Source organism: Vitis vinifera, chromosome 15 (genome assembly GCF_030704535.1).
Source record: "Vitis vinifera cultivar Pinot Noir 40024 chromosome 15, ASM3070453v1".
NCBI lineage: Eukaryota > Viridiplantae > Streptophyta > Magnoliopsida > Vitales > Vitaceae > Vitis > Vitis vinifera.
The window spans coordinates 377,208-404,251 of NC_081819.1; the positions used below are offsets into that span (position 1 = coordinate 377,208).

At 36.7% G+C, this 27,044-nt stretch overlaps 2 protein-coding genes and 1 pseudogene across 2 annotated transcripts in view; 2 read left to right on the plus strand and 1 right to left on the minus strand.

Annotated features, from left to right (window-relative positions):
• The window catches only part of LOC100245550 (uncharacterized), a 151,363-nt gene extending 135,084 nt beyond the window's left edge, over positions 1 to 16,279 (plus strand). Inside the window, exons 28-47 of the mRNA XM_010662888.3 lie at positions 76 to 693; positions 767 to 838; positions 931 to 1,395; positions 1,523 to 1,706; positions 1,800 to 2,472; positions 2,584 to 2,700; positions 8,939 to 9,212; positions 9,994 to 10,107; positions 10,200 to 10,283; positions 11,193 to 11,243; positions 11,321 to 11,500; positions 11,574 to 11,899; positions 11,978 to 12,352; positions 12,571 to 12,634; positions 13,084 to 13,230; positions 13,964 to 14,068; positions 14,146 to 14,256; positions 14,342 to 14,446; positions 15,008 to 15,077; positions 15,236 to 16,279. Of these exons, the coding sequence (XP_010661190.1) occupies positions 76 to 693; positions 767 to 838; positions 931 to 1,395; positions 1,523 to 1,706; positions 1,800 to 2,472; positions 2,584 to 2,700; positions 8,939 to 9,212; positions 9,994 to 10,107; positions 10,200 to 10,283; positions 11,193 to 11,243; positions 11,321 to 11,500; positions 11,574 to 11,899; positions 11,978 to 12,352; positions 12,571 to 12,634; positions 13,084 to 13,230; positions 13,964 to 14,068; positions 14,146 to 14,256; positions 14,342 to 14,446; positions 15,008 to 15,077; positions 15,236 to 15,933 (4,833 nt within the window). The 3' untranslated portion in view covers positions 15,934 to 16,279. The remainder of the gene's footprint in view (positions 1 to 75; positions 694 to 766; positions 839 to 930; positions 1,396 to 1,522; positions 1,707 to 1,799; positions 2,473 to 2,583; positions 2,701 to 8,938; positions 9,213 to 9,993; positions 10,108 to 10,199; positions 10,284 to 11,192; positions 11,244 to 11,320; positions 11,501 to 11,573; positions 11,900 to 11,977; positions 12,353 to 12,570; positions 12,635 to 13,083; positions 13,231 to 13,963; positions 14,069 to 14,145; positions 14,257 to 14,341; positions 14,447 to 15,007; positions 15,078 to 15,235) is intronic.
• Positions 16,280 to 20,418: 4,139 nt separating this feature from the next.
• LOC109124016 (uncharacterized mitochondrial protein AtMg00810) lies at positions 20,419 to 21,246 on the minus strand. Its single transcript, XM_019225506.1, has one exon. It carries the CDS (start codon positions 21,244 to 21,246, stop codon positions 20,419 to 20,421), a length of 828 nt encoding a protein of 275 aa, XP_019081051.1.
• Positions 21,247 to 25,435: 4,189 nt separating this feature from the next.
• LOC100255854 (V-type proton ATPase subunit D-like) lies at positions 25,436 to 26,449 on the plus strand (annotated as a pseudogene).
• The last annotated feature ends 595 nt before the right edge of the window (positions 26,450 to 27,044 follow it).

Genomic DNA, 27,044 nt, shown 5'->3' on the forward strand with positions numbered 1-27,044 from the left:
TGCAGCATCAGCTTATTGTTTTTAATGAACTGTTACAATAAGCAATCTACTTACTTCATAATTGTTTCTTCAAAGGCTCTTTTCAGGGTAATAGAGATGATTAAGGATGCTTGGGGTCTGATTGGATTGAATGATCTTCCTGAAAGCAACAGATTCCTAAACCGCCAGATTGGTGAAAATGAATGTATAGGAAGATATGTTCCATACATACTTCAAAATTTGACTTCCTTGCCCTTAGTATTCCATGTCTACCAAGACCTAGTTAATGCAGATGATTCTGATGTCCCAGCAATGAATGATGGAAAATTTGTCCAACCTGGACATTCCGTTCCAATTTATATCAATGAAACTCCTGAGGAACAAATGCTTCGTTTTCGACCAGTTCACTCTTCAGATCGACTCAACGAGAAGCAATCACATGGGGTTGCTCATCATTTTATTACTATTCAACTCGATGGAACATCTGTGCCTTCCAACCCCCTTTCAATGGATCTCGTTGGTCTCACCTACTTCGAGGTGGATTTTTCAAAAGCATCGAATAAGACAGAAATAAATACAATTGGGAGTTCTTCAAAATACAATAAAATCATTGAAGAAAACCATGAGAGAGATGCAAATAGTGGCTTTGTTGTTCCTGTTGTGTTTGATGTTTCAATACAGCGATATAGCAAATTGGTACGACTGTACTCAACGGTATGTAGAGATTGAATTAATGTTTGTTGTGATTCTTAATGCTATCTAGCTTCCCCTTACACAATGTTTTCAGGTCATACTCATGAATGCAACCTCAAAGGCCTTGGAACTACGGTTTGATATTCCATTTGGCGTATCTCCAAAGGTATTCAAAGAAAGAGTTGCTTCATTCTTACAATTCTTCATTGAAGGCTCTTATTCTACCATTTTAACTTCACACTTATCTTGTCATTTCAGATCCTAGATCCCATATATCCTGGTCAGGAATTTCCACTACCTTTACATTTGGCTGAATCTGGTCGAATTAGGTGGCGTCCACTTGGAAGCACTTACCTGTGGAGTGAAGCTTATAAACTCTCAGATATTCTTTCACAGGAAAACAGGATTGCTTTTTTGAGATCCTTTGTTTGCTATCCATCTCATCCAAGTAATGATCCATTTCGATGTTGCCTATCAGTTCAAGATGTCTGCCTGCCTTCATTTGGCAGGGCAAAGAAGGGTTCATATCTTCATACCAAAGATACTGTGAAACGATCAGTTGAAAGTGGCAGTCAAATTCTGCACAATCAGGACAAGTCAAAGAAGCGGTTAATTCACCAAATTACGCTAAGCACACCATTAATAGTTAACAACTATCTTCCAGAGGCAGCATCATTGACGATTGAAAGTGGTGGAGTTACTCGTAGTGCATTGCTTTCAGAGGTTTGTAACATGTTTCTAATTTGAAATGTCCAAATCTGGGGGAAGTTTTCTGCCTCTTTGGTTCTTAATTTTTACTGAAGTTGGTGGCATAGATACTCAGTAACTAATCTCTTGCCAATTTTTTCAGGTGGAAACTTCTTTTTTTCATATTGACTCTTCGCAAGACCTGGGAATGGTGTTTCATATGCATGGATTCAAGCCTTCAGTGATGAAATTCCCACGCACAGAAACGTTCACTGCAATGGCTAAGTTCAGTGGAACCAAGTTTTCTTTATCTGAGACCATGATTCTTGATCCTGATTTATCTAATGGTAATACAGTCTATACAGATACCTAGTGGTTTTTTGCTTGACCTGACTATATTTTGTATTAATTTGTAAAAGCGTGAATGCGCATTTTTGTAGGTCCTACATACCTTACTGTGGAAAAGGTGATGGATGCATTTTCTGGTGCTCGGGAACTCTGCATCTTTGTTCCCTTTTTGTTATACAATTGCACTGGTTTCTCACTTATTGTTTCAGATTCTGCCAATGAAATGAAAGGAAATGATTGCACCATTCCTTCCTGTTATACTTTGGTTGAACGGGAAGTACATGTAGGCAGGAAAGATGGTCTCAGTCTTCTTTCTTCTGACATGGATGCATCTACCACAACCCCAGTTATTGCCAGTCTGAGAAATTCTTCCTCAAAAGAGCACATCATCTCAACAAGGAAGAACGTTGACACAGATTCACAGAGATTTCAGAGCAAACCTATGATTTCATCTGGTTCTTCTACAATTATTCATGAGCAATCAGACAAACTTGATTCTGGGAAGGTTAAGGCATGCATGTATTCACCTAACCCCAATCCCTCTGAAAGTGAGACTATGGTTAGAGTAAGAAGGTCTGAATGTTTGGTGGAGAATACACTAAACTCTTCATGGTCAAGCCCATTTTCTCTTGTTCCACCAAGTGGTTCATGTAGTGTTCTTGTTCCTCAACCATCTACAAATGCTGCATTTATATTATCTGTGACATCAAGTGTGGTTGATGGGCCATTTGCTGGGAGGACTAGAGCCATCACTTTCCAACCCAGGTAACATCATTGCAATGAAGCTAATTACCTTAATTCATTATAATATACTGTACATTTCTTTTTAATAGTGATTCTCATCTATTGATGTATCTTAACACTTAATCTTTGTAGATATGTTATTAGTAATGCATGCAGCAAGGATCTATGTTATAAGCAGAAGGGAACTGATTTTGTTTCTTATTTGGGTGTTGGACAACATTCTCACCTTCACTGGACAGATACATCAAGGTAACTTCCCTAATTAGGATGTTATAATCTCAAAACATGAACATAATCTCAAACTTATGGAGCTGTAAACAAATGCAAATTACACATTCAAAAGCAAATAAATTGAACATTTGTAACTGCTGGAACTGGTGGTGTATAGTAGGGAAGGTTCCTTGTTGAGAAGTGTTTAACAGGCTATAATATTCTTTGGGAGAATGCATTGATCACCTTTCCACTAAGGCCTTGTTTGGTTCTCATAATATAAGGAACAGGAATTAAATGCTTTGGGCTATTTACTCCAGGAATTGGTAGCTCAACGATTAGAAATGCCCATTTCAATGTTAGAAAACACTAAGAATGTGAATAGGAAATTGTTTCTATTCTTATTCCTTTGTTTAGAAATCTAAATTTATTTAAATAGTCAATACTGTCCATTATAACTAAGGATTAAAATAAACAACTATTTTCAAGTTTTTAAACATAAGCTAGAGATATAACAAGAAGCTTAAGAGCTGAAGCCTAATCAGAATAGAATTATATGATCTTATCTACTTTAGTTAATAAAATATTTATAAAGAACGAATAGTTATAAAATATATAGTTTTACTTATCATGTAATATTGAAAAAAATGAAATAAAAATGTAGAATTGCATTGACATTTTTGTTGAAGTATGTATTCAACCCTAAGGTTAAAAATTGATAGTCATGGTGTCCTAGAAAAATGAAATTGCTATTAAAAATGACATTCAAATAACTCTCTTCTTGTCTCTTCTCATCTTTCCTCTCACCTTTTTACAGGATGATAGCAGTATACATTTGTTATTAAAGATTGATGAAAAGTAAAAGGAAGGGTACGCATGGTATTTTTATTTATTGTAAAGAACGGAATTGTAATGGGTGTTGATGGTGCAATGGAAGATTTGTTTTGAAACGAAACAAAAAAAAAAAAACCTCCAAAAGAAACACAAAGATTGCAATAGGACCTGAAAAATTATGGAATAATTCTGAAAATATATGGAACTCTAATAATTATAATCAGCCTTTAAATAGTGTTTGTAATGTAAAAATAAAGAAAATAACTGAAATAGGAAACTTAAAATAGGAAATTAATGATGAACCTAAAATAGAAACTAATGATATAGGATACTAATGATGAACCGTAAATAGAAACTAATATTGTAGGAAACTAATGATGATTGTCTGTTTCATCAATCCCCTCCACTTGAAGAAAACTCGTCCTCGAGTTTTGTGGCTGCAAAGAAAACTGATCCGAGGGAAGCATTCAAAGATATTAGCAATGTTGAAAGTATTGGAAATGTTCATATTAGCTAGAAGATCAATCTTGTAAGCTTTATCTCCAATCTTCTTAAGGACGCGGAAAGGACCAATTTTCTTGTCTTTAAGCTTATTGTACGTGCCAATAGGAAAACAATTTTTGCAAAAATGGACCATCACTAGATCACCTTCATTGAACAACTTAAGGCACCGATGTCGGTCTGAAGCAGTTTTGTAACAAAGATTAACCTTTTCTAAATTCTTCTTCACTTCTTGATAAATCTGTTGAATAGGCTCTGCAAACTCCTCAGTGTTAGGATTGACATCATGAGAAAGGGGAAGACGAATCAAATCCATTGTATGCCTTGGAACACTAGTGTAGACAACTTCAAAAGGGGTCTTCTTGGTAGAATGATTAGGCATACTATTAAAAGCAAATTCAATTTGTGGAAGGGCAGCATCCCATTGCTTCAGTTTATCTCCACTAATAGATAGTATCATATTGCCAAGAGTGCGATTAGCCACTTTAGTTTGCCCATCGGTCTAGGGATGGCTCGATATACTATACTTCAAAGAAGTGTGAAGTTATTGAACGAGGAACACCATGCAGGCAAACAATTTCACAGAAAAATAAATCGGCCACATTAGAAGCATAGGAAGCCTTTTTACAAGGAAGGAAGTGAACCATCTTAGAAAATCGGTCAACTACAACCAAAATAGAATCAACTCCATGTTGAGTTCTTAGGAGGCCAAGAACAAAATCCATGGTTAAATCTTGCTAAATCATCTCTAAAATAGGTAAAGGAATACAAAGACTAGTATTTTGAACCTGTCCCTTGGCTTTTTGACACACTGGCCAACTCTGAATGAAACGCCCAGCATCCCATTTGAGCTAGGGCAAATAAAATCTCTCTTCTACCAAGCTGATTGTTTTATCCCAACCAACATGCCCTCCTAGCCCTCCATCATGCAATTCTTTAATCAAATGTTCACGCAAAGAGGAACGAGGGATACATAATTGTGTACCTCAAAATAAAAATTCATTCTTTGTCAAGGTTCACTAATCTTTTCACTAAAAAATTCCACTAGGCAATCCCCTTGAGATAAGACAACCCCAATTCCCAAAACTAATGTATCACATTCAACCTCAAACACTTTCCTAGAATTGGGGAGTGCTAACACTAATACAGTGCACAACTTTGCTTTTATTGATTCAAAGTTGTCTTTTTGCGCTTTGCCCCATTAGAACTGGTCTTTCGTCAGACAATCGATAATGGCCACCATGATTGTACTAAATACTCGAATAAAATGCCTAAAAAAAGTAGCTAAATCGTGGAAACTTTGCACTTCACGCACGGTTTTAGGAGTTGGCCATTCTCGAATTGCCTTCACCTTCGTCTCATCAACTTGAATACCATCCTTTCTCACTATAAATCTAAGGAAAAAGATGGCTAGTCATAAAGCTAAACTTAAGATTGATATACAATTTATTAGCTTGTAAGGCTAAGAGAACTTCCCTGAGATGTGATAAGTGCTCTTCCTCGTCCTTACTATAGATGAGAATATCATCAAAATAAACCACCACAAATTTTCCAATAAATGAACGAAGAACTTGGTTCATCAACTGCATGAAAGTGCTTGGCGCATTTGATAGCCCAAATGGCATCACTAGCCATTCATAAAGGCCATCTTTAGTCTTGAAAGCCATCTTCCACTCATCCCTTGGTCGAATGAGAATCTAGTGATAGCCACTTCGTAAATTAAGTTTGGTCAACACCACAACACCTTCTAACTTGTCAAGCATGTCATTAAGACGTGGGATAGGAAAGCGATACTTGACCATCATTTTGTTGATAAAGCAGTTGTCCACACACATGCGCCAACTACCATCCTTCTTTGGAGTGAGTAAAGCTGGGACTGCACAAGGACTCATGCTTTCACAAATCAAGCCTTTATCAAGCAACTCGTTAAGTTGTCACTACAACTCTTTATGCTCAGTTAGGTTCATACGATAATGTGGCATGTTAGGTAAACTAGTTTTAGGTACTAAGTTGATATGGTGTTGAATATTTAGCATAAGAGGTAACTCATTAGGTAATTCATTGGGAGATAAATCAAGAAAATCAGCTAGTACCTCTTGAAACTTGGTGAGGATATCAATAGTGGCTTCAGATTAACCCTTAACCACCAATGCTACAACAAAATTTGGCTCCTTGACTTGGTTAAAGAAATCTAAGCTCACTATCTTAGTGAATAGCGGCTTATCTTTCTTAGTAACCAAATTGTTCTATAACGATTGAGATTGTGACATCAAAACAATCTTTTTGTCAAAACACCAAAAAACAAAAGTATATGGCAATGCATCTGTCATGGTCCAAAACCCTTGAAGAGCCCATCAACCTTGAATAACCAGCTTTAGGCCCCTAATATAACGAGCAATTAATTGATCCTCCATCTCAAACAAATTAACTCAGGCATTTAATCAATAAAATTCCTATGTGTATTCATTCAAATCCGTTTTGCTTGTCGACAATTTTGATATTGTTGGTATAAATATTGTTCATAATCCGGAGGAAGAAAACGCCCTTGTAATAACCATTTCATCTTGGGCTAACTATGAACATGTTGTTTTCCTTGTCATTGACGATTATATTGAAGTTGTTCCCACCCTGCAGAAGCCCCGCCTTTCAACTTATACGCCACGAGCTTTACTTGACTTTCTTTAGAAATATTCAAATAGTTGAAAAAGTTTTCAACAGTATAGACCCAATCAAGAAAATCTTCAATGTGTAGTCAATCATCGAAACTTGATAAATCCATCTTCATCTTAAATTCTTTGGTTATTTTGACCCCGATTGTTAGCCCGATAATTGAAACGGAAATCATCTTCTTCTCTAGATGAATAACCTAACCTTTGTTGTTGCCTGTGTTGAATATTCCTCGGCTGAGGAAGTCGAAAATCATTACCATCTCAAAAAAGTGGACAAAACTCATCTTGTTCATCAAAAACCCCTTGTTGGAGGTTATCGTTGTCACAACGCCTAGGAACTCCTCGATTATGAGGCTCATACACTCGTAACGAATAGAGCTTGTAAAAATCACGATTTGCGGTTAGACCCCGTGCAAATCGTGCCTCCGCCATTGATTTCTGACCTGATCTATGGCCTGCGTTGGTCGTCGTAGTCATCCTTCTACCAATCGCCATGTTGGTCTAGTCATCGCTCCATGGGTTCACGTTTCCCTTCGATGGTCAACGCAGCCACCATCTATGTGAGGTTGCAAAGAGTCTCATTGATCTCATTGAGTCGTTGCTCGACTTTTTTGAGCCATTATTCAACGTTGATGGTTCGTTTTCCACTAGAATCATCGTCAGCATCAAATTGAGGTAAAAATCCTTGCTCTAATACCAATTTTGGTGCAATGGAAGATTTGCTTCGAAACGAAATAAATAAATAAATAAATAAAATAAAACACTCAAGAAGAAGCACAAAGATCACAATAGGATCTGAAAAATTAGGGAATAATTCTGAAAAATATATTGAACTCCTTTAACAATTACAATCAGCCTTTAAATAGTGTTTGTAATGCAAAAATAAAGGAAATAATTGAAATAGGAAACTTAAAATAGGAAACTAATGATGAACCTAAAATAGAAACTAATGATATAAGATACTAATGATGAACCTAAAATAGAAACTAATGATGTAGGAAACTAATGATGATTGTGTGCTACATCAGTTGAAGACCCTCCTTTTGTGACATGTTTTTGAAAGCCTTCAATTTGTGGGTGCTGACTTCTGTTACAGATAAAGTGAATTTTAAAATTATTGTTCCACAAAGGAATTTTTGAAATGGCAATACAGCAACCATTCTCAAGCATTATTCCCCAAACTAAGTTTCACCTTAGGTTCCTTGTTGAATTCTAAGGAGGTCCCACATTTCTGTTTGTACTTGGCTGTGTTATTGGTATGTCAAGCTTGTTTTTCTTACAAACATCAAGAGCAGCCTATTTGTTCATCCTTTTAGAGATGTAATCTTTTTGGAAAATGTTTTTGGCTAACTTTAATTCTTAAACATTAAATCATTTTTTTAATGAGAAACTATTGTTGTATTTAGCAAAAAGTAATGGTTTGTACAAAAGTAGGAAGGATGAGAAAATCTTTCAGAAAAAAAGTGAAAATGTATGGTGTAAGTGTATAGCAGAATGACCTCTTGATGGAAAGCATTGGGCTTTTCACCCCTAGAGAAAGAAAGGAAAAAACTCAAGCAGGCATGAGATCATTAAAAAATAAATAAATAAATAAAAAATAAAAAATAAAAACTAGAGGAAAGGCTCCTTTCTTAGCCAACCTATCGACTTCATGAGTAGTTGATATAGGCTTTTATAGGAAGGAGAAACATGAATTCTTGACGAAGTCCAAAATCCTCCAAATCTAACAGTCATACCTCCAACTTTCTCTAATTGTTAGTCACCCAAGACAAAACTGTAGAATTCCCCTCCACTCAAATTGATTACCCCCAACTCTCTTGCAACCTTGAGATCCTCAAGCAAAGAAAGTGTTTCTACTTCAACAGCTAACCAAAACTGGTTCACTTACAAATATCAGAGGTTGCATTGCTTATGTGGTAAAAGGCATAATTACTCTGACCTAGATATCTATCAGCACTCATTTAGATAGGGAAAGGAGTTTCTCTAGTGAAATAGATGGCTTCAATTAGGTTTCTTTCATTCTGTGGGGAATTTTCTTTTTAATTTCTTATCCTTCTTTTCTTACTTGCATATTTATTCTTGTGTTGCTTATATGGTAAAAGGCATAGTTACTATGACCTAGATATCTATCAGCATTCATTTAGATAAGGAAAGGAGTTTCTCTAGTGAAATAGTTGGCTTCAATTAGGTTTTTTTCCTTCTGTGGGGAATTTTGTTTTTAATTTCTTATCCTTCTTTTCTTACTTGCATGTTTATTCTTAAACATATTGCAGGGATTTGCTGGTTTCCATTTGTTTTAATGGACCTGGATGGCAATGGTCAGGCAGCTTCTTGCCCGATCATCTAGGTGACACTCAAGTGAAAATGAGGAATTATGTTTCAGGTGCATTAAATATGATAAGGGTCGAAGTACAGAATGCTGATATTTCGATTAGAGATGAAAAGATCATTGGGAGCCCTCATGGAAATTCTGGGACAAACTTGATTCTCTTGTCTGATGATGATACAGGTTTTATGCCATATAGGATTGATAATTTCTCAAAGGAGGTTAGTAGTTGTTTAACAGGTGCTATCATACTAGTAGCTTATTCCAAAGTAGGCGATGGAGCTTTATTGTGTTAGTTTGATTATAATTTTTCTTTCCTCTTGTGTGCTGTTGCATAACATTTGCTCAGATCAGGCTCCTTGTTATATTAACCTACTTTATTTTTCTTTTGCTTGTACCAATTTTATTAGCGCACTGCATGTATTTAAAATCTGCAATTTACATATCTTTTTTGTGCATGAGCATAAGTTCACTTAACTCAGCCACACCTTATCCCAACTACTTGAAGACGTCTTTTCTTATTGGTAGTTTCATAGGTATATTTATGAAGAACAGATTTAGATTGAAGTGGATCTCACAGAGAACCAGAGCTCCCCTGTTAAAGAACTGATCACTTTTTTTCCCGCATTTCTACAGCACTCCCTTAATAGAGAGCAGATGTTTTGTTTTGCAACTATTATTGAGCTGTTCGCTTTCATTTTGCAGTTATTACTGAACAGATCATTTTCTTATTGCAGTTATTGTTGACTCTCTCTCTCTCTCTCTATCTATCTATCTCACACACACACACACACACAAATGCTGACACTAGAGTGCTATTGTAATCTTCATTATTAGTTATTTGACTTAAGATAGTGTGTTTTGACTTAACATATAGTATACTTCCATTATCCAATGTTCAAAAGTGAGCTGTAATATCATTCTCTAGAATTTTTAGAAAGCTCTAGTGTGCTGTGTTTTAACCCAAATATATGATTTAGACACTTTTTTGCCACCTTGTAGAGGCTACGGATTTACCAGCAAAGATGTGAAACTTTTGAAACTATTGTCCACTCTTACACCTCTTGCCCTTATGCTTGGGATGAACCTTGCTACCCACACCGTCTCACTGTTGAGGTATACCTACTACTTTTTATTTATTTATTTATTTCTGTTTAAAACAATAGTTAGTATTGATTGCTAATGAATCCTTAGTTGGAAACTGTAAGGTTCCTGGAGAGCGTGTTGTGGGATCGTATGCCCTTGATAATGTCAAGGAGTATATGCCTATATGCTTACCTTCAACCTCTGAGGTATGTTATTTTGGTATTCATAATTATGTATGTTTAACCTTAGAATAGTCATAGCACTAATTTGGGGACTAGATTGCTCATGTTAAAATTCTTCCACCCACTTAAACTTTTACGTGCCCATGCCCTGTGGTGTTGCACAAACTGACACGAAATATGGGATGAAAAATAATAAGTTCTGTCTATTAGATTGACTATGCACACAGTTTATATGGGAGATTACAAGAGAAGAAATAGGAAACAAAAGACATAATAGAAAACTAACTTATTCATAAACTAACTTATTCTTAAATCATAAAACTATCTATTTACAGAAATAGGAAACTAACATAATAGGAAAATAATTCTCCTATTCTATTTATAGCTCAACACAAACCATGGTTTTGGTGGTTGGGTGGGTTGTGGTAGTGTTGAAGCTGTTATAGGAATCAAGCCTAGAATCTTCCCCGTCCCCACTCAAACCTATCTCTTGCTTCTCATTGTCAATGCTGGCAAAATAAAATACTGTAATTGTCCTAATGCAACTGAAAGATAACATGTTTTCAAGAGTTACAATTTAATGTAAGTGGTGAATTTGTTAATAAATATGGTTTGCTATTACAAATTTACAAGCATAGATGCGATTCAGAAACCATCTTGTTCGAAGTTGATTAGAAAATGCCTTTTCTTAATATTTTTTTGTAGGACCCATTTTTAATAATCTAGCTTGAAAAGGCAATTTATGTAAGAAAGATATCCTATTCCATAGATGCTATATAAGCATGCCAACATAAGTATTATATATCATGGTTTCTTTTCATTATGTTATCAATATCAAGCCTTGAACCTGATACAATTTCTTAGTTGTTTGGTTGGCTTCATAAGTTTGGTTTGCTGTGTCATTTTGTCTCATGACTTGCCTTTTGTCTTCAGAAGCCTGAAAGAACATTGGTTGTCTCTGTGCATGCTGAAGGAGCAATGAAGGTGCATTTCTGGTGATGTTAGACATCAGCAGGCTTTTTGGCATTTCTTACCTTAACAATTGCTTCTCTGTGTTGCAGGTGCTCAGTATTATGGATTCAAGTTATCATATATTGAAAGATATGAAGGTTCCAAGTGTACGTCAATTCAGGGAGAAAAGGAAGCATGATCAGGAATTGGAAGCTGTTCTTGATTACAAGGAGAAGATCTCTGTTAATATTTCTTTTATTGGAATCTCTTTGATCAGTTCTTACCCTCAGGTATGTGAAAAAATAATTTTTTCTCATGGCCATCGCGCTGCTTTGAATTCACGTTGTTACCACTCTTTGGTAGGAATTGCTTTTTGCATGTGCCAAGAACACGAGGATTGACCTGCTTCAGAGTCTGGATCATCAAAAGTTCTCCTTCCAAATCTCATCCTTGCAAATCGATAACCAGTTGCACACTACCCCATATCCTGTTGTCCTATCTTTTGATCATGAATACAGAAGCAACCCAGCAGGCCAGATAAGAACTAACGATAATAGCACAATGATACAGAGTGAAAGTGTGATGCAAGTTGCTTCGGACAGCTCATTTGAACCTGTATTCTGCTTAGCTGCAGCAAAGTGGAGGAATAAAGATATCTCATTGGTTTCATTTGAGTATATAAGCTTAAGGTGTTCATGGCTGCATCTAGAGTACATTCATTATTTAGTTAACAATTTTGTGCTTATTGTTATGTGAAATGCTTGCAGAGTCGCTGATTTTCGTCTTGAGCTGGAGCAAGAAGTGATATTAAGCTTGCTTGAATTTTTTAGAACTGTCTCTTCAAGGTTCCAGAGCAGAGTTATGCCATCTATGGATTCCACATGGTACCCCCTTATCTATGATATGGAATTTGTAAAGAAATTCTCTGCAGATGACAGGTCTTATGACTATGGGAAAGAAAATGGAGGCCAACATCAATCAATTAAATTTCCCTTGTTAACTGGAAATCACAAAAGCAATTCATCACTACCTTCAATTGTTCCAATTGGAGCTCCTTGGCAGCAAATTTACCTATTGGCTGGAAAACAGAGGAAGATATACGTTGAAGTGTTTGATTTGGCCCCCATCAAGCTGACTTTAAGGTGACTCGGTTACTGTTCCCTCTGTGTGAACTGCTATACCTGCTTTTAGTTATAGCTCTTGTGCTTTTGAGGCTTGGGTCAAGTGGTAAGGGGTTGGGGTGGGGATGTGGCAAATGGCAAGTGTCAGGTGGCAGGTTTTAGGCTCCCAATAGAGACTAAATAATTGTACTTATTCTATTATTTATCCACCAACTACCATAATGCTTTTCTTCTTGCAGCTTTTCCAGCACTCCATGGATGCTTAGGAACGGGATTCTTACATCAGGAGAATCTCTTATACATGTAAGTAACTAAAGGGGTACACAAGTATGTTAGTAACAGAGGAAGGGTCCACAAATTGAGGCCTCACTGTTTGTCCACACCTTCAGCCTTAGGAAACTCTCCCAGTTCTGCAGAAATATATTAATGATATATAGATTGTTTTGGGCAGAACTGCTACACCACTAATCAAGGTACAAGTGTAATGCAGGAACCCAGATGTCCTGCTTTACAACCATGTTGCACCACATGCAGCATTCATGTTCCCTCTACATTGCCCTTCTAAGTGCAGTGTATTGGTCTATGTTGTTACTTGGGCTTTCAATGTTTAGGCTTAACAGCTCTGTTAATTGTTACAAAAAACAAAAGCTGTGTATGTGCATGAATACGTGCAAAAGGTATAGCATTTGGGTTTTTTGTGCTATATTTTCTTCTATTTTACTGTTTGTTAGTCTAACTCTTGCTAATTGCAGAGAGGTCTTATGGCTCTTGCTGACATCGAGGGAGCTCAAATTTATCTCAAACAACTGACCATCATGCATCATATGGCTAGTTTGGAATCCATTGAGGAGATCCTCACCAGGCATTACACTCGACAACTCCTTCATGAAATGTACAAGGTGAACATTAACTGATTTGCTTTGTGGATTTTGTCTGTTTACAGGTTTGATGGGCAAAGTGTGGTAATATTAGTAGAACTTACTGATGGCAAATGTAATCAGAATTTTATCCCCAAAAAAAAGAAATAAAAAAGAAATACCAAAATTTGTAATTATTTATTTAGATTCTAAACTGGCCACATGCTATCAAATTCATGTTGAGTAAGATCCTGATGCGACAAGTTGTTTGATTTATTATAGTGGGGCTGTTGCTGCATGGTATATAATTCAATCAATGCCTAAAGACAGCTTATTCCTTTTTACTATAATAGGCCTGAAATTCAATTTTTCCAATCCCGCAACCTTTGGGGTTGCCAATGATGAATCTTGCTCAATGTTTATGATATCTTCATTTGGAGTACTAAATCTGGAATTCTTTTATATACTTGAGAACTATTTATGCTGCCCATTCGTGCAAATTCCAGCTCAATGTGTGGAAGGTGCTTCTTGACTTCCAGTTTCTTAGCATCTGTTCTGATTTAACACCTTGGACTAAGTCCATAATGGGATGAGTTTGATAGCTGATTCCTTCACCATATGGATGCTATTATGAGCACTTCATTGTAATTTTATTTTTGGCAACAGTTCATTGCAATATTTCATTTCAATTTCTTTCCTAGGAGCAAGAGTTCAACATCTTAACTTACAAGTTCAACTCTCCTTTCATTCTCCCTTGTAATTATTTAATTTGCAGGTATTTGGATCTGCTGGCGTCATAGGAAATCCTGTGGGATTCATAAGAAGTGTGGGCCTTGGCATCAAAGATTTCTTATCAGCTCCTGCAAGGAGTGTTTTGCAGGTGTTTAATGTTGTGAAGATTGAAGCTTGCCCTTTTTTTTCTTATTGGCGTACTAAAGATTTGGTCTCGCTTTTCAGAGCCCTACTGGACTTATTACAGGCATGGCACAAGGCACTACAAGTCTTCTTAGTAGCACAGTCTATGCTATAAGTGATGCTGCCACTCAGTTCAGTAAAGCTGCACACAAGGTATTTCAGTGCCTGGTAATATTTGGAGGACTTCCTGGATCAGTTTCTAATGCTTGATATTAAAGGGATATTATTCTACTTGTAGGGTATTGTTGCATTTACCTTTGATGACCAGGCTGCTGGTATAATGGAAAAGCAACAGAAGAGTGTAGCTTCACATAGCAAAGGCGTGATAAATGAATTATTGGAGGTACAGAATCTCTCTTTATTCAGTAGTTCTTATTAGATAAATTATCCAGTGTTCCAACGATGCCAGGGGGTGGAAGTTTGGTCATTGTAAAATTTGGGGTTTTTTCAAGTGGGTATCAGTGAATGCATGCTGGTGTCAAATTTTTGATATGTTAAAACATTGAACTTTACCATTTGATAATTTTATACTCTCTGATTTTGCTAGTTGATAATTTATAACCATAATTAGCATCTAATAATATCTCTACTCGTATAATTTAGTGAAATAACCGCTTTACATGTGCATCAAACATAAAAACCAAGATCAAACTGTATATTAGTGGTTATGCTACTTTCTTGCATTTTCAATTGGAACTTAGTTAGAAAACCTTGTCGCATGTGCACGCTCTACAGAGACCACATACACAACATATATGTCATTGAGACGTGGAAACTTGAAAACTTTGACAGTTACAACAGAATGTGATGCCCCACCTTCTCAAGGCATGATAGAATAACTAGCTGCATTGTATTGTTATGCAATTTGGTGGCTTTTCAACTTTGTTCCTTCCATTTATTCCAGGGACTCACTGGTCTCCTCCAATCGCCAATTAAAGGTGCTGAGAAACATGGTCTTCCTGGTGTTCTCTCAGGTATTATTACACTGATAAACTGCATCATATTTGTCTGAAAACATCAGCTGCGGCAGCTTACACTGATATTGGGAATATACAATCAAAAGAAATGCACAGCCTCTCTGTTGGTTGCCTGACTGTTGATGGTGTGTTTCCTGCCCATCCCTTTTCTGCAGGAGTGGCCTTAGGGCTTACAGGACTTGTTGCAAGACCAGCAGCCAGTATTCTTGAAGTCACTGGAAAAACTGCACAGAGCATCAGAAATCGAAGTAGGCTCTATCAAATGGGAGCTCGACGCCTTAGGGTTCGTCTTCCACGGCCTCTAAGCAGAGAACTTCCCCTGATGCCTTACTCATGGGAAGAAGCAGTTGGAGCATCAGTACTTGCTGATGCAGATGATGAATTGAGGCTCAAGGAAGAGGTCTTAATAACCTGCAAAGCACTCAAACAAGATGGTAAATTCTTCATCATCACAGAGAGACTCATCTTGATTGTTAGCTGCTCCAGTTTGGTGGGATTGGGTAAACCAGAGTTTCAAGGTGTCCCTGCTACTCCAGAATGGGTGATAGAAGCAGAGATAGGGTTAGAGAGTGTAATCCATGCTGATACTGATGATGCAGTGATACACATTGTGGGAAGTAGCTCAGAGACGATGCTGGGGCAGACCCACCAGCCGCAGAGAAAAAGCACTGGGATGAGGACAAAGCAGTGGAACAATCCTCCCACTCCACTGCCATTTTTCCAAACCAGCTTGGAATTTGTATGCAAGGAAGATGCCGAGGAACTGTTACAAATTTTATTGTCTGCAATCGAACAAGGGAAAGAAAGAGGCTGGGGAAGTGGGTATCTTCTGCACCAGAGCAATCTTAAGTAGGTTAAAACTGAAACTGCAATTTCTATTTATCACAGTAGTAGCAAGAGTTGGGGCTCATTAAGCCACATCCCAATGAGGGGCAGCTTCAAGAGTAGTGTAGATATCCTCACCATGATGTACATCATGTACAGCATTATATTCATTCTTATTTTGTGTATAGTTGAAATATTTTTTTGGTTTTTTTTAAAAAAAAAAAAAAAAAATCTATTTACCTTTTAAAATCACATTTAGGAAACCACCTTTACCATTTTCAGTATTCAATTATAGTAATTTGCCTTGGGGCCACCCTCAAGGGTTTTTGTAGTCATTTTCATTGTAAATGAAAAAGATCCATTGTGCTCTTGAATTGTCTTCTCTATAATCAGTTGATAATGCAAGTTTATTTAGGCTATGTTTTCTGTAAAGTTTTGAGGGGAAGGAAACAAAGGGGAAGGTTATGTTTGGATATGTGAAGTAGGGAAAAATGATTTTTTTTTTTTTTTTGTTGGTAATGTTTGGCTTGCTAAAATGACCAAAAAAGAAAGAAAAAATCAAATATGATTTATAATTAGAAGTGATTAGAAGTTTATGCAATTTTAGTTTTTTGGTAAAACATGAATAATAATATTATAATAAAATAATAAATTATATTTTTTATTAAAAAATATATTATTTTAGTATATATTAAAAACATAAGGATATTAACAATCTTTACAAAAGAATTTTGGTTAAAATGAATAATAATAAGTTTTAACAATATTTTATTTAAAATAGATAATGAATTAAATTTTTAAACATGTAAATGAGTTGTTCATTTCATGTACACATTTAATATTAAATTAAGAACGTACCTCTTTTATTTAATTTGTAATTAATTTGATTAGTTTTTTGAATTTAAAATTATTCTTAAAAATTAAAAAATTCATTTAAGAATTTAAATTATTAATTATATCTTAATTTATAATTTATTTATATAAATTCAAAATATATATTTGTTTGTATTGGAAAAAAAAATTATAACTCGTAATATATTGGTTTTGGCTTATTATTTTTTAATGATTATATATATTTTTTAAGTTTTAAATTATTTTAAAAAATCATTAAACTTATTAATAAATTCAATACAAAATGTCACTTGATATGAAGTTTATTTTTATAGTGAGAAAATTTATAAAAATATAATTATGTACAGAAAAAAATTAAGTCATTATGAACCAATTTTAATCCACAAATTTTCGGTATTAATGAGTTTATTATTTGAATTTCAAACTATTTTTAAAAATTATTACATTTATTAATGAATCTAACATATTAAGTTTTGTTTAATTTTGAACTTATTTGTCTAGTTAAAAAAATTAGAAAATAATAACTTTATATAGAAGAGAAATAATAAAGTCATTTTAGACCAATTTTTATCCATAAATTTATAATATTGATAGGATTATTATTTGAGTTTTATTTTCAAAAATTACTAAACTTGTTAATGAATTTAATGCATTAAGTTTTGTTTAATTTGGAGTTCTTTTGCATAGTAAAAAAAATATAAAAAAGTCAGAAAATAAAGATTCTATGTAAAAAAGAAGTAATAAAGTTGTTCTAAACCAATTTTTATTCACTATTTGAGTTTTAAATTATTTTTAAAAATTAATTAACTTGTTAATAATTTGGAGTTTATTTGTCTAGTGAAAAAAAAAAGAGAAAATAATGATTCTATATAGAAAATAAAAATAAGAAAAAAAACAATAAAGTGATAAATATGATACTTTGAATAGCATTACTAGTATAAAAGCTTGGCTAATAGTAAATGAAGAAAATTTTCAAAAAGAAAAATAGCTTATTGTAAGAAATAAAAAAAAATTACAATAATATGTTGCAATTTAGAAAATTGGTCAAAAAAAGGTGACTGAGTAGAATCGTCAAAATCAAGGCTCGATCAGTTAGATTAGATTCTTTGGAGAGTTGCTTTGAGGGAATGTGGGATCCTCCCCAAAAATTGCCACGTGGCTTCCTTTCTCTTGGACACGCAGATGTCCCACTTGCGACGCGTGGCATAGCTCATTCCACCCGGACGGAAATCATCGCTCATTCCACCCGGACATCTCACATCCGGAATTCTTCTCCGCCAACATTCCACCCGGATATCTCACAGTCGCAATTCTATCCGACCGACGTTCCGCCTTCTCCGGATATCTCACATCGGGATCCGGCCGACGTTCTGGCTTCTCCGGATATCTCACATCCGGATCCTGCCGCCAAATGGGAGAGGAGGACGATTCAACTTCCCTGGGCAGACATGTCTGGATCCTCTGGTAGCGCCTACCCGGAGAACATCCACAGTCGACAATTCAGCTTCCCCGGACATCTTGGCTCGTCAGACACTCGCGATTCGCCGGATCCATTTCCGCCCACAAAAAGCACCGACAATACTGACGACCAAGTCTCTTGAGCTGTCACTCATCTTTAATGCAAGATACATTCGACAAGACATTCCCAAGTCTTCTCAGGTCTCCTGACACATCCCCGATATTTAAAGTCATAAATTGAGGCGACATCCACCGCCTAAATATCCTCCTAACAGCCGTCACCTCACACCAGAAACGTCATGATTACTTCGCCACCTTATGAGCCGCAATCATAACGATGGGACCCGCTAGCACAGCGAGGCCATACTTTCTGACTTATATATAAACTCTGAGGAAAGCCATAAGAGATAAACATCCTGCTAAGGGATAAACATCCTACTAAGGGATAAACATCCTGCAAAAAGATAAACATCCTTAACAAAAAATCATGGAGCAACCCTCTAAAAGAAAAACTCTATTTTCCAACAACTTCCAAAAGACTAACTTAGTCATCGGAGGGTGTGTCTGAACAACCCATCCAGACACCTTTTTTTGCAGGAGGAAGGAGGAATTACTACAACGCGTTGATCGAGATTCCGTTGCTGGGGATTACTATTGCAGCAAGGGAATTTTGCCATCAACAGGGAAGAAAGCTCAAAAGTTTAGATATGATAAAAACTACTAATCTATATAGCTCAGGAAACCTTTTCTCTAAAGCAAAGATTTTCAGACACTACAGTAAAAGACTCATCTCCTACACCAGGAAGATGAGACTATTAGGTTAGATTTGATAAGCAGTCATATCTATCAAGAGGTCAAACACCTAGAGTTAAAACAGATGCACATGGGATTGATTTGATTGACTTTTGTCTCTCTATGATTCTAGAAAAGGCAATCCTAGGATGCATGGAAGTAAACATGAACAGCAACAAGCAATTAGTTTATTTTACATTACTAGGAGAAACATTGATGATTAACTCTTATAACTTCACTTCTCTCGTCAGAGAACTTTGTATAGGAAGAGGCAATACTACTCAACAAAATATTGCTTTAGCAGTTGCAACTCCATGACTTGACTTTTCCTTTGCTAGCAGAAATGGTTGGGAATAAATATCTTAGAAAACTACCTGGACAACTAGGAAAAGAGATAGAATTAGGTGGCAGCAATCTACCGTCAACCAGATGGGATTAGGAGTAGGACCCAGAATAAGATATACATTAGTGCGTGAAAAATGCTCACAAGTTGCAATCCAAAGTACGCTCAAAAAGCAAGACTTTGGCTTCTGCAAGAGTATAGAGAGTCTGGGAAGCTTAAGGAAAAAGACAAAAATCTTAAAAGGGCACAAAAGGTTGCCAAGGAAAATAATAGGAAACTCTCAAAAACCAAAAAGAAAGTTTGTTAGGAGAAGTACTACCTTCACAAAATGAATAGAGGGATTACCTCAAGTTAAGAGACCATCAAAAGCAAAGTGCTCATGTTTTATATGTGGAGATCCTAAACATTTTGCTAATGCTTATCCAAACAGACAACAAAAGAGCCACAACCAAGAAATAATCAATGATAATTTTAAAATATATAAGTTTTTAACAAATTTCAATTTTGGTCCTAGTAATGGGAGATGAAAGAGGAGATGAAAACAAAGGGAAACAAAGAGAGAGATGAGAGGAAAAATACTGATATTATTTATCTCAGTTTTCTTCTACAATAACAGGGCAAGCGTTATATACAATCAGGAGATACACATCCTAACGAACTGTACATGTGAAGCTACAAGACTAGAGAGAAAAGAATATCCTAACTAATTACATCTTTAGGCTTAACATTCCCCCTCAAGCTCATTGGTCTAGTGAGAACAGTGAGCTTGGAGCGTAGAGTGATGAAACGTTGGGTGGAAAGAGGCTTGGTCATGCAATCAGCAAGCTGATCATCAAAAGGTGCAAACTAGACATAGAGAGAGCGTTGAAGAACACGTTCCCGGACAAAGTGATAGTCGATTTCCACATGTTTGGTGCGGGCATGCAAAATAAGATTGGCAGCTAAGTATGTGGCATTGATATTGTCACAGAGAATGAGGGGAGGTCGAGTGGGAGTAATGGAAAGTTCACGAAGAAGAGATTCAGTCCAAGCAATTTCAACAGCCCCATTTGCTACCCCTCAGTACTCTTATTCGGTGCTGGAGTGGGAGACTACTTTTTGTTTGGAAGATGCCCAAGAAACCAGATTGGAGCCAAGAAAGAGGCAGTAGCCACTAGTGCTATGCCTGTCATCGGGGCAGGAAGCCCAGTCGACATTTGTATAGCAAGTGATGTTGAAGTCATAGGAAGGCTGTAGGAAGAGACCAAAATGAGATGTGCCCTTTAAGTACCAGAGAATATGTTTAATAGCCTGCCAGTGAATATCAGAGGGATGGTGCATGAATTGACACACTTTATTTACTGCAAAATCTATATCTGGGCGTGTCATGGTACAATACTGAAGGGCACCAACAAAACTTCGATAATCTGAACCATTTTCAAGAACCACTCCATCATGAAAAGAGAGATTTGTGTTAGAGGACATAGGAGTGGGACATGGCTTGGCATCCAACATAGTAGCCTGGGTAAGGAGATCAATGATATACTTTGCTTGGTTGAGGTGAATACCAATAGGGGTGCGATGAACCTCCAAGCCTAGAAAATAGTGTAAAAGACCAAGATTCTTTAAAGAAAACTGATGATGCAACTGTTGGATAAGGTGAGTAACCTGAGTAGAGTAGCTCCCAGTGACGATTATATCATCCACATAGACAAGAACAAGAAGTAACCAATGAGAAGAATGACAAATAAATAAGGAAGAGTCATTCTTAGAAGTAACAAATCCCAAGTGTAGCAGAGAAGTACTCAACTTAGTATACCAAGCCCGGGGTGATTGTTTAAGGCCGTAGAGAGACTTATCCAACTTGAAAACATGAGTAGGATAGAGAGGATCAACAAATCCAGGCGGTTGTTCCATGAAAACGTCTTTAGCCAAGTTGCCATGTAAAAAGGCATTATGAACATCCGGCTGTCTAATACATCAATTCTGGGAAAGAGCAAGACTGAGCACAATACGGATAGTAGGAGGCTTGACAACAGAGCTGAATGTTTCGAAGTAGTCAATACCTTCGGTTTGATGATAACCCTTAGCTACTAAGAGGGCCTTGTATCTTTCAATTTGGCCATCAGGCTGGAGCTTTAGCTTATAGACCCATTTACAACCGATTACCTTGCCTGAAGAAGATGAAGGAATAAGATGTCAAGTCTTATTGTGCTGAAGAGCAACAAATTCCAATTCCATGGCCTGGTTCCATGAAGGATCTTTAATAGCTTGAAGAAAGGAAGTAGGCTCAGTGAGAGAACCTATGGAAACACTCATCAACAATTTAGGTTTATGATACCAGCATTAGACCTGGTCACCATAGGATGAATATTGTAAGTACAAGAAGAAGTAAGTAAATTTGTATCCGCACAAGGTATAGGCAAGTCCACACTCGGAGGAGGTGGAAAAGAAGTTGGAATAGATGGAAACATAGAGTGTGAAGAGGAGAGAAGGGAGGTAGGAGCAACGAGAGGGGAACAAGTACTAGAGGTAGAAAAAGAAGAGGGAAAAGAATGAGGTATAGATGGAGAAATAGGAGGAGATGGGGAGAGGGGAGACAAGGGAATGGATAAATGAACTGATGAGGAAGATGAAGAAGAAATAGTCTGAGAGGGAGAAGATGACAAATTCTTGAATGGAAAAGAATCTTCATTAAAAATAACATGGTGAGAAATATACACCTTGCTGGAATGAATGTCAAGACATAAATAACCTTTGTGGTGTGAACTGTAACCAAGAAAAGCACACTCCAGTGACCTGTATTGGAGTTTGTGGGTATTATAAGGGTGCAAATATGGAAAACAAGAGGAACCAAAAACCTTAAGATGAGTATAAGATGGGAGTTTGTGATATAGTGCGAAGTAAGGGGATTGATGGTGCAGCATAGGGGTAGGGAGACGATTAATAAGGTAAGTGGCAGTTTGAAAGGCATAAGGCCAATAAGATAATGGCATACCCAAGTGAGCAAGAAGAGACAATCCCATTTCAACCACATGGCGATTTTTTCGCTCAACTTGCCCATTCTGTTGTGATGTGTATAGACACGATAAAACGATGGACAATGCCCAGATTAGAAAACAGTAAGGAGAGAGATCGAAACTCACTTTCCCAATCAAATTGGACAACCTTAATCTTGGTATTAAATTGATTTTCAATAAGAGCTTGAAACTTGAGAAAAGTAGGATATGCTTCATCTTTTGTTTTGAGCAAATAAAACCAAGTAAAATGAGTATGATCATCAATGAAAAGCAAAAAATTACGAGCATCAGAAATAGAGCGAACGGGAGAAGGACCCCATAGGTCTGTATGAATTAACTCAAAAGGTTTTACTGCAATGGATGGAGATAGAGAAAAATGAAGCTTGTGGCTCTTTGCTAATAGACAAGAATTACAAAAATTAAAACGAATTTTCTGTGTTCGAGCAATGTTACGAGAATCCAAGATTTGATTAACAACAGATAAAGCTGGGTGGCCTAGTCTCTTGTGCCACAAATTTGGATCCTTGATGTTGGCTATGAAAACTTGAGGAGGAAAGGAAACAACAGAAAGAGAGCATGATGACTAAACTTTGTATAAGCCATTATCAAGTTGACCTTGAAGGATAACTCTCTTCGAAACCTGGTCCTTGACAAGAAAATGAGTGGCATAAAATTCAACAAAAACTTTATTATCAAAACACAATTTTGTAACACTAATAAGATTATTTGAAATTTTTGGAGTGTGATAGACCTGATGTAGAACAAGAGGAGAATACGAGGATGGTAGTTTTGTAGTACCAAGATGTGAGATACAGAGTTGCTTACCGTTCCTAACTGTCACTTGATCTAAACCACTAAATGGTGTCACAATGTCAAGCATGTTGATGTCCAGAGTAAAGTGATGTGTAGCACCTGAGTCCATGTACCAATTTGTATCAGGAACGGTGTTATGCGTAGCAGCAAGATGAGCCATTGCAGGATAAGAAAATTCTGGAGGATTAGAGAGTTGGGAATTTGTGGTGAGAACAGTATTGAAATATTTAGGAGAAGGTTGGGGTGAATAGTTCAAATTTGTGTGATGGAAGCAAATAAGAGCAATGTGCCCAAATTTACCACAAATTTGGCACTGAGGCTTTTGATTTTGGATTGAAAAATGTGGTTTCCATTGAGGTTGAGGTTGTCGTGGTTGTGGTTGTGGTTTGCCCAAAATGTTGAGTTGATATTGACTAGTGGTTGGCTTAAAAGGTGGAGAAGAGTGTTTAGGTTGAATGTGAATATGATTGAATGTAGGTTGAGGAGTTGATTTATAAGGTTTCTTGTTCAGATAAGCCATATGGACTTGGGCATAATGGAGAGAAATAGAGTTTTGTTGTTCAAGATGGAAGTCATAGCTAAGCAATAGGCTATGGATTTGCTCGATAGTTGGTTGATCAGATCGATTTTGAATGGAGGTAACAAAAGGATTATACTCACGATCTAATCCACTAAACAAATAGATAAGATGGTTTTTCTCAGAAACTAGTTCTCCTATTGTTGCAAGACTGTTGCAAATGGATTTGAGCTTTTGAATATATTCACCAGCTGAGAGTCCATCTTTCTTGGGCATTTGAAGCTTGGTGGGAAGCTCGGTAACACGCGTCATAGAAGAGGCAGAGTAAATCTGATTAAAGGCGTTCCAAATCTCCACAGCTGTTGAATACCCAACAATCTGAGCCATTATATCTTCGGACAAGGATGCGTACAACCAACTCATCAGAAGTCAATTGTATCTTTGCCAAACCAAGTACTCTAGATTGAGGATTTGTTGTTGCAGATTGAGAAATCGAGGAGGGCAAGGTCGCGATTCGTCAATGAAATCATCAAGTTTGTTAGCAATGATGACATTTAGAAGTTGATTCTTCCAGATGAGGTAGTTCCCATTATCCAGTTTCATTGTGAGAGGTTGATTCATAGACGGGAAAGAAAAAAATGGTGTGGTTACTGGTGAAGGAAGGTTGTTTGACTGAGATAATGGGTTTGGCACATTCATAGTGCTAGCAGAAGGTGATTCGGAGGTTTCTTTGAAAGAAGCCATGGAGGCTCTGATACCAAGATGAAAGAGGAGATGAAAATAGAGGGAAATAGAGAGAGAGATGAGAGGAAAAATGTTGATATTATTTATCTTGATTTTCTTCTACAATAACAGGGCAGACATTATATACAATCAGGATATACACATCCTAACCAACTGTACACGTGGAGCTACAAGACTAGAGAGAAAAGAATATCCTAACTAATTACATCTTTAGGCTTAACAATGGGTCACAATTTTAATTTTGCCAAAATTCAAATCGCCCCCTTCTTCCAGTTCCAGCGTTGGTAACCGTGACCCTATCCCCTATGGTTCAATCCTTTTCCTTTTCCTTTTTCTTTTTCGTGAAAAACCAAATTCTCATCTCAGAGCATTTATTTTATTTTATTTTTATTTAAATTCTTTTGCTCCTAGTTTTCTTTTTGTTTACATTTTCTCAGTTGCCAAACAAGTTGTAGTGATAAAAAATTCACAAAGTTAAGCAAAAGAATATGTTATAGTGATAGTTGCCTTATGGTTAAACCGAAAAATCTTGGTTTCTAGTGTTTATGTTATGATGTATTTTTGTAGATATAAATTAGATGTATGTTGATTGTTGATACCTTGTCAACAGAGGATTGATTCCTTCTTCGAAGTGATAATGAAAGCTTCCGTTCAGACGCTGGAATCTGGACTTCCTGCTTCCTTGCACACAGATGTTCGGACGGGTTGTCTGAACACACCCTCCGAAGCTTAAGTCAAATTAGGAACCCTTAGAGAGAGAGAGAGAAAGAGAGAGAGAGTTGATCAGAGAAACTCACAGTCCTTTTTTCCTGTTCTATTGTAGTAGGGTTTTTATAATGTTCCGCGGTGAAAGAGGGCTCAACGGTGCTGAGTTGGCCCTGGCAATGAAGATTGCGCATTAGTGACATGACAATCATTACATTTGCAGGGCATTTGAGGGTTATATCAGGCAACGTGTCATGATATAGCTTGGTGCCCCTCCAACCTTGCACCTACTGAGGCAGACGTAAGGATGGGAAGAGTCTCATCAGTCAATCTGATGTCGGTTGGGCAGGGTCTAGCATATCAGAAAAGATTTGAGGCTATCAAGGAGGTGAGGGCTGCTTGGTAGCGCAAATGATCCGGACAAGATGCCCCCGAGTACCTTGAAGGCCGTCTGAACAGTGATGAAAGATGTGACATGTGGCCTAGTCGGAAGAATGCCACGTGGACAGACACGTGGAAGTATTCGTGGGTGGACACGTGGAAGTATTTGTGGGTGGACACGTGGGATAAGGCCCCTACACCGATGATAAGCCTAAACTGTACTTCAAAATTCTAGGTTTACTCCATATAGCGCCTACCATTCCAGCTAGGACTCAGAGTCCTGGTCTAGTTAGTATTTGAGGATTCATTCTGTAAAAAATGTGGGATTTGTAATTGTGTTTCAGTGTTTGTGTTTATTTCCGGTTAGTGGGACTATTGGATAAAAGGAAAAGGTGTTTGATATTGGGCATAGCAAGGATAATTTATTTCATAGTATTTGCAGAAGATTGTGTCAACGAAAGAATCAATGGGATAGATCATATGTTGCTGGGGAGAACATCAAGCACATTGTACGTCCTCGAGAATGTCCAGAATGCATCTCTTAAAGTTCGTTCTCGCCAAGAGAATGTTGCAGGCGTGAAGGTCCCCCCAAGTTCGAATATTTCACAGAAGGTGACACCCAGAATGCCCTCACGGGATTGGCCAGAGGTGGCCAACAGGTCCAGCTATGTCAAAGCAATTGAGGTTCTTGTTGAGCTTGCTTCATTACAGACATCATTCTTGACGCTTGATGAAGCGATCAAGACCACAAATCGTAGAGTTAATGCCCTGGAGAATGTTGTGAAGCCAAGGTTGGAGAACACGATTAACTGCATAAAGGGAGAGTTGGATGAGCTGGAAAGAGAGGACTTTTCTTCAGGTTTATAAGAAGAGGGAAATGGAGAGGCAGCTTGCAGAAAGTTTATTTCAGTGGGATCTCTTGAGTCAAATGGATTTGTAACTGTTGAGTCTGTGACAATTCACATGGAAGTTGGATTCCATAGAAGGGATTGCTGCTTTTACTTCCCTTTTTTCTCCCCTTCTTGGGACCCATCTAGTATGGGTGGAAAAGAACTACTATTTGTGAGAAACATATTCCACGCTACTATGCCTTTTTTTTCCTACGCAATGGCCATAGCCACTTCACATCCTTTTAGTTGGGAGACTTCTTCCCAATCCTACCATGAATGATACCTTGATTTACTCGGTATTAATTATTGTCAGATAATAATAGATAAAATTAAAAATAAAAATAAAAAGCAAAAAAGAAAAAGTAACTTTAAATATTAAGTAAAAATAATTTATTTATTCTTAATTTCTAATCCCTTTTACATCATGTGCTCATATTCACTAAGAGTATTACAAAACTATTACTCCATTTTGTATTAAATGTTTTAAAATTATCATATACATCTACAATACATATTTAACAAAATAAATTTACTACTTAAAATTAGTTAAAATAAATATTAATTAAAATTAATGAGACTAAATATATAAATTCGATGATTTAGAATAAATTATAAGTTAATTTATCAAACAATTTTACTGATTAA

Excerpts from the sequence above, each read along its gene's own strand:
- LOC109124016 (XM_019225506.1), bottom strand. The coding sequence starts at position 21,246 with ATGGAACAACCGCCTGGATTTGTTGATCCTCTCTATCCTACTCATGTT.